Consider the following 16,352-nt stretch of genomic DNA (forward strand, 5'->3'; position numbering starts at 1 on the left):
TTGTTCAAGATGTTTTTAAAACCTACTAAATCTTAAAATTAGTAGGTCTTTTTGGTATTTTAAGTACACTTCTATATCTGATTCTTGATTACCTTGATAGAACATTGATAGCTTATGAGGTTTAAAAGATAATATCTCTAAGTAATTTCTTTTATTTCAACACTCATGTTTTCTCAGAGTACTCTGTAGTTTAGTTCATGCCCTAAAACACACAAATACTGAAATGCAGGTACTTCTTGAATGAAGCAGATCAGTGGTTTAATGGAGCAAAGAAATTCTTCTTATTAGTTCATGCCATGAAAAGAAATCTACCTCACTGCCTTCTTGTCTTGTTTATTTTTCCCTAAAAATATGCAACTCTGTTGGGTTTTCTTTTTTTTTTTTTAAAAAGACTGCTCAAATTTGAACAAAGGTTGCACAGAACTAAAATCCAAGTACAAGCATCATCATCAGTAATGACACAGAGTTACTTTGGAACAGTATGGGGGGAAAAGTGATTGTTTAATGAGTCATATGAAAAGAATGAAATACAACTCTTAATTCCTGAATAACAACTATACATAAATTAAATTGAAAAACCAAGTAGCAAGTGTTAGCATTTCACTAGTGACTTTATTTGCATAAAACTGTCCACAGGATTACGAAGTGGCTCTTCTGAATTTTGTTGTTGTTGTTGTTTTTTCCTCTGGGTTTTACCAGGAACAGTCTCTGATGTATGAGTGGTGTTAGTGTCACACTATGTTGCCTTAAACATGGTTTGTCATAATGTAGCTTTTTCCACCTCCATTATCATCACAGCTCTGCTATGTGTCTTATTTTGATATTTTCAGCAATGTGGTTTCCAGATGTAGCACAAGCTATGCCACAGGGTACATAACTTCTTGATTTCTTAAAACCTTTTTGATCTTAATAAACCATTGAAATTTGTCATGACTTCAAATGCAATACCATGATGATCTCCTGTACCTATCCCCAAATTTCTTCTATCATAGAGGATGCTGAATATTCACAGACGTAAATCTTCTTCCAGAAAAACAAAATAGAAAAATGAAGCCTTTATTATTAAACCTAGCGCTAAACTGACTTTTCTATTATGAGGTTCAGCACCTTGTTGCTCTTTTTTTCTGAGGGCTTTACCCACTGCAAGGTTTTAGCGTTCTAAAATGCTGCTTTATCTGATACTGTAGATAGCAGGCACATGGATCTCTGAAAACTTTAAAAATAGATATCTCAAACAAACCTTTTTCCTTTAAAACCGCCAGCTGCTTTTATGCCTGGAATTTTTTTTCTCTCCCTCAAAAACCTACTATTAACTAAGATATGGGTGACATTATTTAAATAACAAAACAGAAAAACTCATGTACAAATCCCCTTGTAATCTTTGTTACTCAGGCCTACAGCTACTACTCATGCGCCACAGTATGTGACCTCAAGTATTTGGCATCCTTCTAAGTCACGCACGGTGGATGCCAACACTGACAGTGCTAAGTCAGTGGCCTCCAAGGGGTCCGTGAGGCTTGGAGCAGGTACAAGTCAGAGGGAAGCCAGTTTCATCAGCACTGGCCAGAAAGTCCCTCTTACTTCATCTGGTAATCCAAGGTACACTGTGACATGGATCTGCATAACTGACTCGGTTTGTAGCTTTGGAGTGGTTTGGTAATAACATCCTCTAACTCCTTGATGTTTCCTGATAGGCAGATGTGTAAGTTCTACCAATTCCAGCAAATTTTAGTTGATATCGGTTTTATGTTTTAAGTGACTCTCTCAAGGATTTCACCTACAGTATGCTCACAACAGCCATTAGGCACCTTCTGCAAAGAGGCAGCAGCTGATCATATTCAGTGTATGCCTGGTCAGTAGTTCTACAAACACAAACATTCCCATGTCCAAACGCAAAACTGTTCCATGTTGTGTCTTCCTCCAAATGCATTCTCCAGAGTTTTCTTTTTTTTAACAAATGCTACAATATTCATTTTAATTTTTGTCCCCTGTATTTTTGTTTCTTTACAAGAGATGTATTGGAAAATTTGAAACGAAAAGGACTTCATGTATTACATAAGAAACTAAGTACAGCTTTAATAATCCATTCAACTGTTGTTTGGACAGAACGTCTCAGAAACTTAGGTCTCCACTGAGATGAAGTGTGATCTGTACTTACTTTTTTAAATGTTAGTGTGTGTTTGTTGCTGTGTTTTCTCATCATGGTTGTTAACCATTATCATCCTCTTAACCTCTACTGATCTGTGTTCCTTTTCATGAGTGAAAATCAAGTGAGTTTGTTTTCATCCACATAATTTAATCATGTTATGCATTTATGTTTATTTGTTACCACAGATACAGAGATGCTTGAGAACGTACATTTCCATTGATTTTCCTTAAAATGCAAAATACTGTAAGGATTAAAAATGTACGGAATAGCTGAACAAAAATACCTGTAATGTGCCTGTAATGAAGCTGTTAAAATAGATAATCCATTTTATAAAGCAGTATTTGCCTTTATCAGTTCTTAATTCTTCTGCACCTGAAGAACTAAAAAAAATCAGATTGAAATTCTAGACAGAGGAAATCTTGACGTTTTTGAAACCAACAGTGTAACTTACTGGCTTGGGAAGAGCCACTTGTTTGTCTTACGCAAATCCTGGGGCTCATACAAAACGTGTGCAGCGGAAGTAAGTGGAAGCAGTTGCATCAAACTTAAGAGATCAATTTAAATAATCTAAAATTATTTAAATATTAAATTTAAAATGTTTAAATATTATCTAATATTTAAATTATTTAAATATTTAAATGAAAATATTTAATATTTTTAATGGTTCGACTAAGAATAGTCACATCAGTCTAAATTCTGTCTGTAAAACTGATTAACAAATTAGTCACCAACTGCAAACATTGTATGTAACCAGTAAATCACCCTGATTTTTAAGATTTATATGTATTTCATGTGGCCACTTCATTGTTCTGTAAAATAATTAATATATTCTTCCTTGCAGGAAGCTGATCAAACCTCTAATGTTTTAATCACATAAAAAGAATCATTACAAACAACATGTGATATAAAAATTGTTTGTATATATATCTATTCTTTTACTTTTATAAAGTATTCCAGTATGTTTGCATTTAGTTTATGTATATGTTTGTCCAGTCCCAGTCTGTCTCTACACAGATCAATGCCCACACACGTTCTTATCTTTCCTTGCTATGATAATCACTGAGTATATGTTTTGGTTAACACTTCAGAGATCTTTACAACAGTTAAGTAACCTCACTATTTGCTGATATTTAAGGTATGAAGTCTTGATTCTGTTGAAATCTGTAACAAATTCCTTTTCACTTCAGTTGCAGTAGTATTTCATATGTTTTGTCTTTCTGGTTTGTATTTGTTTTTAGGACTTAGACTAAATTCCATTTCATTTATGGTATAGTTTCTATCCTTTCATATTTGCCAAATCACAGATGTGTAAGTATTAAATTTTGAGTCAACACCTTTTAATGTGAAAACTCCAGTACCCGCTGTTTGCACAGAAATAAACCAAATCCTGCTTGTATTCATTTATATTAAAATTCAGTAGTACATCACAGGTATGGATCATGGGCTAGTGTATAATATACATCTACTCTGCTACATAGTCTATATAACTGATAATGTAGTAATTAAAGCAGAAGAATTTGTAACATAATGCAAATACTATGAAGAAAGATGAGTTGATCTGAATTTCAAATGCATATTATGATGAACAAATTTGTGCAAAACTGTTGCAAAACTTTAGGTGTACTGATTTGAAAACCAGAATTGTAAACAAGGTTAGTACTTTCAGGGGCTCAGTTGCTATGTATATAAAGGCAGATGGAACTCATAAAGGAGAAAATAGCGATTTGCTGCTTTCACTGTGAGATGGATTAAACTTTGCTGAAATCAGTGGGCATAACAGCTACACTTCCAATTCCAGCTAACCAAATGGCAAAATGCTCAGCTGAAATAAGAGACACCATCATTTAGACTACTAAACCATACGAGAAGGTGCAGTTAAAACAGCAGGCCAGGGAGATGGGACAGTCCCTTGAAGAGCAGGGGGTGTCATGGGTTCCGATGTACCAAACACTAATTCTAGGCCCAGAGGGGTATAACTTGCTGAACTGGTGTTTCTGGTGAGAGAAGCAAAAGAAAATACTAGACAGAATGGCTGAAAGGCAAAGAAAAACACTGGCAAAATCACCTAGAGAACAGGTGGAAGAGTGTTTGGGAACTAAGGTTTGACTGAAAAACAGTCTTGGAGCTGTAAACTGCCTTTTGTTGTTTGATACTTGCTGTGCTCAGGGGAAGGACGCTTTGGGCAGTCATTGTACGTTGCACAAGAGAATTGCCTCATTCCACCACCTTGATGGAGTAACTTGTAAGAACCCAAAGATGTGGCAAAATACTTATGAGTTAGGTCAAAAGGAGTAAAAATACATCCATTATCTTTAAACGTGTTTTTACATCAATGCTTTGGGGACAGCTACGTTATCTACAGTTATGCACTATTTAAAATAAATGTTGTGTTGGCATAACCAAAGAAAATGAATCTATTACACGCTAATAACCAGGCCTAATGGCCATGGTTCTTGATGTCATATATTAGCTGTTTATGTTATCGCTGAAAAGTTTCTGCCCCAAAACAGTGTAATAACTTGAAGACTCAAATTGTAAGTAGTTATTTTCAGTAGCTTAGTTGTTCTGTAGATGATGACTGATAAAATCCACAGTGCACTTTGTCTAAAGACTAAATTAAGTTTGCCTTTTCCTGTTTCCGCCTTCTTTTTTTCCCCCCTTAGTGGAGTATTTTTAAATGATGTAGCTGTTTTTATTTCATTTATTGACAACTATCTATACAACTCTATATACATATATAGCGTATAAATATATTATACAACTGTAAGTACATTCATACATATAAGTACATAATAAATGTGCATATTATTCTCCTTTTGTTAATATCCAGTTCATTGAAGCATTCATTGAAGAACTTGGATTTTGCAGGTTAAATATACGATTATCTATTTGATGTTAAAAACATCTAGTGGAATACTACAGACTGAATCTCCCGAAAGGTTGCTTCAATACTTAGTTAATCAGTTATCTGCTGTTATCCTGGGGAAGTTGTTTAATGCATCTACTTTGCCCCATTTGCCTATCCGTAAGAGACAGGAAATACTTTCCAAATCCCAGTGAGGCCGAGGGGCTAAAATATGTTAATGAGCACTGGATGCTCAGATAGCAGGTGATGAAAGACAAATTAGTATTTCAGTAGGTTACTAAAATAGTCACAAGATATGAGACTAGTTTTTTTTTTTTAATAAATCTATTTTGCAATCAAATAAAGTAAAATTAAATTAAACATTCATGTTTCTCTGATCTATATCATCTGTGCCACTAGAGGAACATAGGGATAATAACTCTGGTCTTCATCACCCAAGTGGTTTTAAAGCTTGGGTAGTAAAACTTTATCCTATGTCTTCTCCTTGTTTGTTGCATACTGTTACATGTGTATAAAGGCCTGTAATTGTTTGACTTGTTGGCTGATATAATTTATGGTTAATTTAGGGCAGAGGTGAACAGACAATCGATGGACTCTTTTTTAAACCTCTTTCTATTATGTGTATTGCACAAAACATTAAACCCAGAACAAAGGCTCTGCTGACTGATTTTCTAGTCTATCAGAATTTGCAGTAATTCTGCTTATATAAGACTATAACAACGGTCTTTAAACTGCTTTTCTTCATCTAATTAAAAAAGTTACTCCTAACACGAACTTCAGCTCCAGGAGTAAACATTGGATGAAATGTATCCGAATTGAAAGAGTTGCGATAGATGGCTGTACAGCCATCTAAGTACTGCATGCGACATGTTTCTGACTTCGGTGGAAGCAGGACCTAAGTGCTGTATAACATCTGGGATAAATTTCAATTGAGCAGGACCAAAACTGCATCGCCATCTTAACTGCACATGCAGAAATGCCTAACAAATGTCTTCGTACTCTGTATTACTGTGCTTTTCTCTCAATAACACAGCCTGCTGCTATGTTTGCAGCTTCGGGTTCATAGTCGTTGTTATGCTTTGCATTTAAATACACGCCGTTTTAAAATGCTTCTCGTTTTATTTAATTTAACTCTAATTAGTACCCCTGTTGAGCATGCTCCAGTGTCTACCAGCTCTGCCTCTGCTCCTGTGCCACATGCTTCAGCGCATCAGCCTGCTACTGCTGCTCAAAATCCAGCCAGTCTGACGACTCCACCGCCAGCAGCCACTCCCACTTCAGTAGTGCAAGAGTCCTTCTCATCCTCCTTCCAAAGGTAATGCTTCGTTGCTTTGTCCTTTCGCAGACGTGCCCCTGTATGGCTCTGGAAATGCTGCACATGCATTCTGAAGTTAAGAATGTCGTATATAAGAGCTGTAGCCTATTTGTATGCTTTTATATATTTTGGTATTGTTTCTTATGGTGAAGTGTGGTGTTTACGTTTGCAAAATAAAACTGCCCAGAAATATAACAAAAAATGGCTTTATGTCTGGGATACAGTTTACATTTTCAAAAAGCAAGTCTGGGGTTAAAAATAGAAACCATCTTTTCACCACTAGTGTTAAAAAAGAAAAAAAATCCTCATAGTAATTACAGTGAGTTCTTTTCATAGAGTTTCTAAAGCATGATGCGAAACGGAAAATTACCGCATGTAATTTAATCATGTGTCTGAGTTTACCATATTGTAGCACATTTCAGTAGAACAGGGTAAAGAATGAGCAGTATGTCAATACAACCACGCGTTTGATGATCGACTGCTCTCTGAGATATTAAGCTAATAAATTGTATTGGATTTATCTACTGTTGTTTAACTACAGAGCTAACATGAGTTTCAAGGAGGTACACATTCGTATACTTTTGTATTACAGTAGGAGTTACAGCTGTATATCAGAGGTGATCAGACTGAGTCTGTGAAGAAATGGATGGAATTTGTACTGTTGTCATTTACATTGTAGCATTTGTTGAAGGAGTAAGAATTAATTCATTTTGTGCATATTTTTCTTTCCTTGTTATGCATTTTGCTACATGAATATTCTTAAAAGGTATATATTTTAGCATGTTGTAAAAGTTGAAGGAGAAAACACATCTTCAGTAACATAAACTGCTTTAAATAACTGAGACCTAAGATGTAGTCTGTGGTATCTTAGAGTTATGTAATTTGCTTGGAAATGTCTTGGCCTCTATTTCTTTTTCAGTTTTTGCCAATTCACTTAAAATATTTATGTATATCAGCTATTTGGTTTCTCACTTTAGTCAGTTTTTTCCTAACCATGGTATACTGGACTCAGTATTTTTTTTCCAGTTCAAGAAAGTCAAACATTCAGCCAGCAAAGGAAGTTCAAATAAGGTGCAATATACTTATACTTATATACAGTTCAAATAAGGTGCAATATACTTATATACAATAATATCAAATATACTGCAATTCTGAACTGTGTTGAAAGGCATTTTCACATGAAATAACAACGTAGGTTAAGTAATTTTAGTCCTCAGGTTAAACTGTAATGTGAAGAAAATGTATTATCTAATATAGGCCTCAAAAATTATCCTATTAAACTAATCATGCCAGTGAGTTTCCTTGACTGATCACAAAAGTATTAAATACGAGAATTTTTAGTCTGGTACTGCTTGCCTATTAAAATGTCTAGCTTGAGTTCAGACACAGACATCTTCAATTCTTGCAGGAAAAACATGTATCACTGACAAAAATTCTGTTCTGAAATATTGTTCTTCATTACCAACAGACCCTAGTTTAAAAATTTTGCATAATGTGTGTGTTTTGTCTTGTATTCTGTAGGGATGTGCATGGTTATGCTATTCTGTAAGTCTGCAGAGGTATGCCACAGAAAATGTGTGTTGCTGGTAACTATGCAGCAGTCCTCTTGTATCTTAACTTAGACAAAGCTCAATTTTGATGTCGCTATTTCTTTATCCCTGTAAAATTATTTGGTACATGCTTTCATGCTTTTACTGTGTCCTCTGCAGAGTGCTTGCAGCCCCCAGCTCTCTTTCACAACCTAAGCCTTTTCTTGGGTCCAAGAACATGTCATTAGCAGTTTCCACTATCTCATCTGCTATCTCATCTCAGTCTAGGTATATTTGTAAAGCTCTCTTTGCTTTCTTTTTACTTAATTTGTTTTTATTCGGTATTATTCTCTCCAGTTTAAAGTTTACAGCTTCTGAAGAGGTTGGCTTGACAGGGAGTATTGAAAAGTGTGACACCTTTAATGGAACAGCCTTCTTGTTTGAACTTTCATGTGAAAACCGAGCTAGGAAAAACCTGAAGTTTTAGATTTAGAATATATGATCAAAAGATCTCCTTTGAACAAAGGTATTCCAGTCAGTTGGTTTGTGCTGTTTTTGCCATCTTAAAATGAAAATTTTTGTCTAGAGAGAATGAGTGACAATGATAATTTTTTTTTCTTCTTGGCGAGAACACAGGCCCATGATTTGACCACCTGATGCACTTTCAAAGAATCATGGACCTTCTTTTATTATTCTTTTTAAATCATGACTAGTGACAGACCAGTTACAGGGAAAGGTAGATAGATCTATCACTAGAAACAAAGAATACTGCTCTACTGTCTCACTGCTAAGCTTTCTCATTGCTTTCATTCATTAACACTTTGTCAAGACTAACAGAGAAAAAACCAGCAGATTTTAAGATTCATTATTTAAGTAGTCTTCAAAAATAGTGAGAGGCTATGCGTCAGTAATACATTTGAGATAATTATCCATGTCTCTTTTATCTTAATATAAAAAGGCATTTAAGAGTCACCCAGAGGTGCTGTTTGAAATGAACAAAGCACATTAAGTTTGAGGGCTACAGTCCAAAAAGTATAATGGTCCCTCTCAAGAGTATGGTAGAAAACGACAGGAAAAAGCTATACGCACATATATACTTGAAAGTATTTCAGATGGCTTCACACCACTGAAATGAATTAAATGAAAAGCTATAGAACAGAAGAGAATTTGGAGTTTTACGATGTAAACCTGGCTTTGTTTTGTTTCTGTAATTCCCATATGGAGATGCTAAAGCATAAGAAGTATAACTAATTGCTGATGTAATTTTGTTTATTTGAGTGGAAGCACACTAATCATAACTTTAGTTTCAAATAAACTATGAAGATGGTGAATGTCCCCAAGAATAGGAGGTAAGAATAGAATAGCAGGTCTTACAAGGATCGTTTTACTGTCATTGACATCTAATTTTATGTATGGACTTGCAAGATTCAAGAGCAATTAGTTATTTAGGGAATTCATTATATGTGTGTGTCCAGCATAAGGACATACAAACATACAAGAACCTAATTTTGAAACTGAGGGCTCAGTGCATTTCAGAAGTAATTTTTACACTGCATTTTCTTATTAGGCTCTTTTTTATTAGGCTCTTAAATGTGGAAATCTTATCCAGTGTTGTTTTTCCCACATCTCTGTGTTAGTAAATTGGAATGATCACTTATCTGTTTGAGACTAGGGTCCTACATAGTTCTTGTAGGAGACTGATAAAAACCTCTTAAAAACAAAGGAAGTCCCTTGCTTCATAAGGAACAATAACTGTATATTTGAGCTTTTTTATAACACTGGCATGCAAAACCTATTTATTTCTTTGAGCTACAGAAGAGACTCAGTGATAACATTCCTCTAAGTTCAGGACTGAAATGTATCCCTCAGTCAGAACATGAAAACAAGCCGAAGCCCTAGTTATCACTTTGGCAAGCCAGAGGACATCTAACCATGTTTCATCAGTCTGTACCTTAGGACACGTGCAAATTCTGTTACGATGGTTATATTTTTATGTATCTGCCGAAGAGATTTCCTTAGATATTTTGTTAGCTTCAGTGAGAATTATACGTAATAGCTAGTAGGTCTCTGAGGCCTTCATGGTAGTACTTTTGTTATTTCTGGAATATATGCATTTCTCATTGGGCCGAGCGTTGATTTCACACAAAAAATGGAACTAGTTCTTTTTCTTCAAGAAGATAATCAGATAATGAAAGACTGTCATTTAATGAACAATCTTGGGGGTGAACAGAAAGATAAAATCACAAATACATTGCATAAATCACTTTTAAGACTCCATTGGTAAAATGTGGTCGGGTTTATTTTATTGCTTATGCTGTATTACAAAGGCATTTTTACACTTCAGTGAAACTGAAATGTATTCTATTATTCATTGACAAAGGGAGGGCTAAAGGAAACATCAGATTTTAAAAAAGTCTATAATATAAATTTTCCACTTTTAAGAAATGGGTTTACTTCTGAAATAAAACACAATTGCCTTTGAGTTTATTTTTGTTATTCTGTGAAGTTGTCTGACAAGGTGAAGAAAGACATGTAATCAATATTACGTACAATTTACATATAAACAACTAATAAACTAGTATAAAATCAGTTATCATTTATTGACACTAATAGCACGGCTGTTTTAGCCCTAGGTTAACATTATTTCTTTCTCGAGCCTTTATCCTTTTCACTTTTATTTCACATCCCTTTCATTTGGAGAGAGGAAGCAGGGTGAGGCCTTGAAACTATAAATTCATTTATAGTAATAAATTCATTTGTAGTTATGTGTCTGTGTGGACTACTGAGTATGAAACGTAATGGTGCAAACAGCACCTTACAAAATCACAACTGGAATCAGTGAGAAAGATGAACAAAGAATACCTTGAATTTTTAAAATTTCTTTTCAATTTAAATGGCTTTTTATGGCATTTGAATGGCATGGATCATTTACCCTTTTCAGCCCATTTGAAAGGACCTGGGGGGTCTTGGTAGACAGCAAGCTGAACGTGCCAGCAGCGTGCCCTGTCAGCAAAGGTGGCCAGCAGCATCCTGGGCTCTATTTACAGGAGCAGAGCCAATAGATCAAGGGAAGTGATCGTCCCCCTTTACTTAGGAGTCACTAGACAGCACCTGCAGTACTGCGTCCAGTTTTGGCTCCCCCCATACAGGAAAGATGTTGATAAGCTGGAACAATTCCAGTGGAGAGCCACTACGATGATCAGGGGCTGGAGCACCTGTCCTGAGAGCAGAGGCTGAGAGAGTTAGTCTTGCCTAACCTGGAGAAGAGAAGGATTTGGGGTGGGGTGAGGTGAGGTGGGCGGGGGGAGTTAACAGCAGCCTTTTAATACCAAGGCATTACCTCCCAATACAAAGACCAATACTTAAGAGACAGCAAACATAAATTACAAGAAGAGAGGTTCCAACTGGATGCAAGGGGGAAAACCTTTTCAGCCTTTGAACAGTCAGGCAGGGCAACAGGTTAGATGCAGGTATCATGCTGACACATGCTTCAGGTTGTTATCAGCAGGCAAATGCTATGATCTTAGCTAACGTCTCTCTTGGAAGTTCAGTAATGCAACAAGCCTTGGGATGTAAGGTCAAATCAGGAACTCAGTGGACCTGTATAAAATTGGTTCCCTGAAAAGCAGGTACAAGAAGCAAACTGTTTTATCTTTTGTTAGATGGTTGTGCAGCAACTGAGGCTGGTTCTTTCTTGGCCCACTATTTCTTTGTTTATTTGTTTTAAACTATGAAATGTTTTAGCTAGTGTATTCAAAAATGGGGGCCTAGAACTGACACCTAAGTTCATTTTTATTGTTTCATTCATTTTATTGTTGAGCATCTGATAGTTTTCATTTAGAAATAGGGTTTCACATGCCAAAACACAGACTTAAAAATCTAGTTTTGTCTTTGACATATACTATTGGGGAATTGTAGTAGTTCCTATAATTTTCAGTTCGAAACTAAATGTGGGTGGCCTTAATTATAACAGTATCCCTATCTTGTAAAACATATTCAGGTAGAGTGGGCCTGAGATTTTGCCACCATTGATCCACTGCTTTCATGAGCAAGACTGTATCTATAACACTTAACATTAGTAAAATCTTTGTAGTGTTTCTAAAGAAGAATGTTTGAAGTATGTCCTTAATCCTTAACTGATCATCTGTTTTCCTTATTTTTAAATCTGCAGTGTTAAATTTACTTTTTCACTTACAATCTTACTTACAACGGAGAAAGCACAGCAGGAGTCTTAAGTAAGCCATGAAGCTCTTTATGCTTATGGTTATTCCACCTGGAGGGTAGAAGCAGGGCCACCGGTGAGGCAACGCTCCAGGAATATAGATGCAGGAGGAGATATTAGTTAGGATTATGGCTCTGAAAGGAAGGTGTAGGTTCTGTGATTCTAAGGTTTTAATCCAAGCCCTGTGTTTCAGTGGTAAGAGGAAGAAAAACTCTTCTCCCAAAGTTGAAGAGATCACTGGCATGTGACCGGGTTCTCCTGATAATTCTGACAAGTGCAGGCTGTGCTCTTGTGGGATGTGATTGTTGCTGAGCAGCCCTGCACTGGGTATTTAGACAGGAGCTGCATTTATTCTGAGTCCTCTCACTTCTCAGATCATACGTTGTGCAGGCCTTTATGTACCTTTTGTATTTACACAAAGGAATCCTGAAGATTTCCTAAAGGAATTCTGAAATGATGCTGTTTCCGCAAGAAAAAATACTACTTAGCCACCTAAGACGGTTTAGCATATGCACAGCAGAGTAGTATTGAAAGGGAAAAATTGAACATGGTACCTTGATGCAGTTGCTTCAAATACTTTCAACTTGCCTTTCTATGGAGTCATCCTTGCTGCCGCATAATTAACCTGGAAACTTAGCTCATCTTTGAACTTTGGTTCATTCAAGGTTGACTTATAAGATTTGATGTGGCTTAAGCTTATGACATTGACAAAAACATACTTATTTTTCTGTGCTAACACAAATCAATTGTGATTGTCAAAGCATACTGTCCAGAGGTTGAATTAGAATTCCCCAACTAAAGAAATAGCAAAACTGGATGAGAGTGACTTACGGAGCAATATAGTCAGCTCATTTATTTCTTTTCCCCTTTACTGAGGTTTCAGTATGATTCCTAGTTTAAAGAAGATAAGCAGAATGTACTATAATACTGTTATTAAATGATTTTGAATCCTTAAAAAGTACTACAGGTTGCTTACTTTAGCACTTAGTAAGTGTACTTCCTATTTATAAGGAAATTAATTGCAGGACAAGATACCCCGATTTTCTTCATACATTCTTTTCAAATACAACTTTTGTCTCATTTTAGTTTCAACCGGCATTCTTCCACCTCCATCAGCTACCAGTCAAAAAAGAGGTATAAAAACGTTATTTTGTGCAGCTACCGTACATTAAAAGCACTTAACAAGCCAGTTTATTGCTGCTAGCAGATATATATTGAAGTATTAACATAAAAATGATCTGCTTAGAAATATTTACTCTTTCTTTTTCTGGCAACTAATAGTTTTCAGAGCCAGTATTTAATTTGCTGCCTCTCATCCGCCATTGGCTGCTACAGATAAATTCAGTAAGGGTGCTTTCATTGCTTTTTGAGACGCCACTGCTTACTGTTCCATTAAAGCATCTTCAATCCTTGGGACATTTTTTTTGTTGTTGTTACCTGCTATTTCCCTTTCTTTAGAAGAAATTGTATCTGATAAATCTTTTGAAGGCTAACTTAACTTCACTAAACCCCTTAATGATGTAGCGTAACACTTTATTTCTCTTTGAGAAGCCTTTTTCCTTTCCTTGCTTTATTTAATATGTATTATTACTTTGACTTGTAAAAGAGTTCAGTAGTTGACTACTTTAATTTTGTGATGATTTTGGTATTTTGAAAATGATTTTTGTGTTTTTGTTTTCAACTTCATTCCCCTGAGTGTACAAGGAAATCTAGTGGCATGGTTTTATTGTGCTGTTAACTTTGGAAAACACTTGAATTTTGAATAACCATTTTCCTTCACAATAGTCTAAATATAATTAATCTGGCTCAGAACTTCCTTATGCATTTTGTGCTTCAAGACTCTTAGAAATGAGTCTTCCAACTAATGAACCCATATATCTGGGAGTAGCCTTCATTAAGTGCGTGCCATTTTCAAATTAAGGCTTTATGACACACATGATTTAAAAACATTCAATCCTCATAGTATATATTGACCACCAGTCTTCTAAAGGTAAGTAGCTTTTACTGGTCTTCAGTCTAATTTACCTTGAATAGTAGATTTTGAAACAATAAAAATATCTTTAGGTAGTGTATATTTCAGCTAAAGGCCTTTTGAAAGCTGTATGCAAACCCTTGGAAAGCTGTATGCAAACCTCTTCCTGTCGGTGCTACAGTAAAGGGCAATGATATTCTGACCAGTGCATTCTAATATGGGGAGGGATCAAGAGAAAATGGATGTTAAGAGTGGAAAGTAGAATGAATATTGTTTCTGATAACACCAGCTGTCCCATTGTACTTTGAACAGCTTTGACAGTTACAGAATCGTGGCACGGTTCTGAAGAGAACTTATGGTAAATACAAACCCACTGAAATAGTTTATCTTTGAATCTTGTCCACTCATGGCACAGTGGACCGAAATCCACTTTGTTACAGTCCTAGACTAGGTATAGAAATACTTAGTTATAGTCATTATAGCAATAGTTGTATTGCCAGTTCTAACTAAATAGATAAAATTAGCCTGAGGCAGCAGTGCTGTGCAGACTCTCTCTTTACTTTATGCACTGTCAAAGTGGCAAAAAGCTATATTGTCAGTATAGGTTAATTTTGTTCAAAATTAAAATTCAAAAGCTCACATTTGCCAGTATGCCTTTTACCTGTATTGGAAGGAACGTGCTGGTTTTCCTATATGTAAAAATTATAACATGTTCTCCCCAGATAGCATCTGTTTTCCCCGTTGGAGAAAGAGTAGCAGTCGAGATGGACCATTAGTCTGGCAAAGCAGGACATTTCTTCTTTTCTTATGCTGACAAACTTTCTCCTATAGAAAAAGCCACTACGGATATAACTCCTAAACCCTTCACAACAAATGGATAGGGATCTGGCTCAATGAAATGGTAAGACTGAAAGGGAAAAACATAAAACAGTATGGTATTAGGGTGAGTAAGAAGGATGTTCAGTATTGGAATGTTTTTATTACTGCAGAAATCCCAGTAAATCTCTCTATCTGTTGCCTCCCTTCCTTGTACTTCTTTATTCCTGCTTCCTTTCTTTGCTTGCAATGCTCTTTTAGCAGTTTATGAAGCAAAGTTATGACAAACAGAATCATCCTAATAAACAGGCAAATAGAAGAGGCATACACTTCTGTGTTCTACTATAATCAAACTGAGTATCACCATCTGAGCCATAAAATGGAGGGAAGAAAATCCTTAGTGATGTTTGGAACCCTGAGCAAAGGTTCTTAATCTACAAGCACAAAAATGAAATCATAATATTGCATATCACATGCTTTTGGATTAGCTGAACCCAAACATTAGAAAAATTAATGTAAATTATGGTCTCAGTCTGAAGATGGAAAAGATTTAGTTTCAGAAACGCTTTTCAAAGGCCACTCAAATGTTTTTGAAAACAGTATAATATTTATAAACATTAGTAGAAGTAATTAAATTCCATATATTGTGCTTTTGAGCCAGTGTCATCTTTTAGTCATCACAAAATCCCTCATTGATTTCATTTAGAACAGAGCGGGCCTGTTTGTATGCAAAAAGAAAGAAAACCGAAACGTAGCATGCGTATTCCTGAAGTCCAATCCCTTGCTAAACTGAGAATATTTTTAATAAGTCCATGATATTCCTCCAGTAAGTTATCTTCTGTGACAACAAGAGCAATTTTGGATTATTTAAAGTTGTTATTCGGCTAGTTTTTCTTTCCAGAGAATTGTCAGTCTTCCCTACCAATGCTGAAGACTTATGAATATCACAGTGTTCTCTCTGTAGCTCTCAAGGACAGCACCCCTGGGGTACTATGGAAGCTGCCAGATCTCTTGATTTCATAATCAATAACTCTTGCTGTTTATAAAGTTGCTCATAGCTTCATTTTGCTTTTAGAAACACAAGCCAATCCTATGCAACAGCACCAGTTTCTGCAAGTTATGGTGAAAGTCCTGCTGCTTCTACTACTTCAAAACCAAGGGTTGTCACTACTGCCAGCATAAAGCCCTCTGTCTACCAGCCAGGTAAGGTGACTTCAATTTCTGAAAGGTTTCAGGACAATTTCCCGCAGTTTTTTTGTAAAGACAGTGCAGATTTTGTTACAGGACACACATATCAGGGAAGATTCCTTATATGCAAGGAGCCAAATGCTCCTGGTTTGCTAGAGTTTGGCTTCAGACTATCTCAAGTTTAAGGATTCTGTTCTGCTTTAAAGTGAATACGTGAAATGGCTGGAGGAAGAAGAAAAGCAAGGGAAAAGGCTGTAAGAAAAATGTGTAGTGTACCTTTTCAAAAGAAATGCAT

The 16,352-nt window shown here is 35.8% G+C and overlaps 1 protein-coding gene across 3 annotated transcripts in view; it reads left to right on the forward strand.

Annotated features, from left to right (window-relative positions):
• Positions 1-16,352, forward strand: part of LDB3 (LIM domain binding 3) — a 128,666-nt gene that overhangs the window by 95,333 nt on the left and 16,981 nt on the right. For 2 of the 3 annotated variants that reach the window (XM_064513745.1, XM_064513746.1), the window contains 2 exons: positions 6,157-6,330; positions 15,945-16,072. In XM_064513745.1, the coding sequence (XP_064369815.1) occupies positions 6,157-6,330; positions 15,945-16,072 (302 nt within the window). Of the gene's footprint in view, positions 1-6,156; positions 6,331-8,039; positions 8,148-13,167; positions 13,216-15,944; positions 16,073-16,352 lie in introns of all 3 variants that reach the window. The other variant, XM_064513747.1, reaches the window with a different exon arrangement.

This window comes from Dromaius novaehollandiae, chromosome 6 (genome assembly GCF_036370855.1).
Source record: "Dromaius novaehollandiae isolate bDroNov1 chromosome 6, bDroNov1.hap1, whole genome shotgun sequence".
NCBI lineage: Eukaryota > Metazoa > Chordata > Aves > Casuariiformes > Dromaiidae > Dromaius > Dromaius novaehollandiae.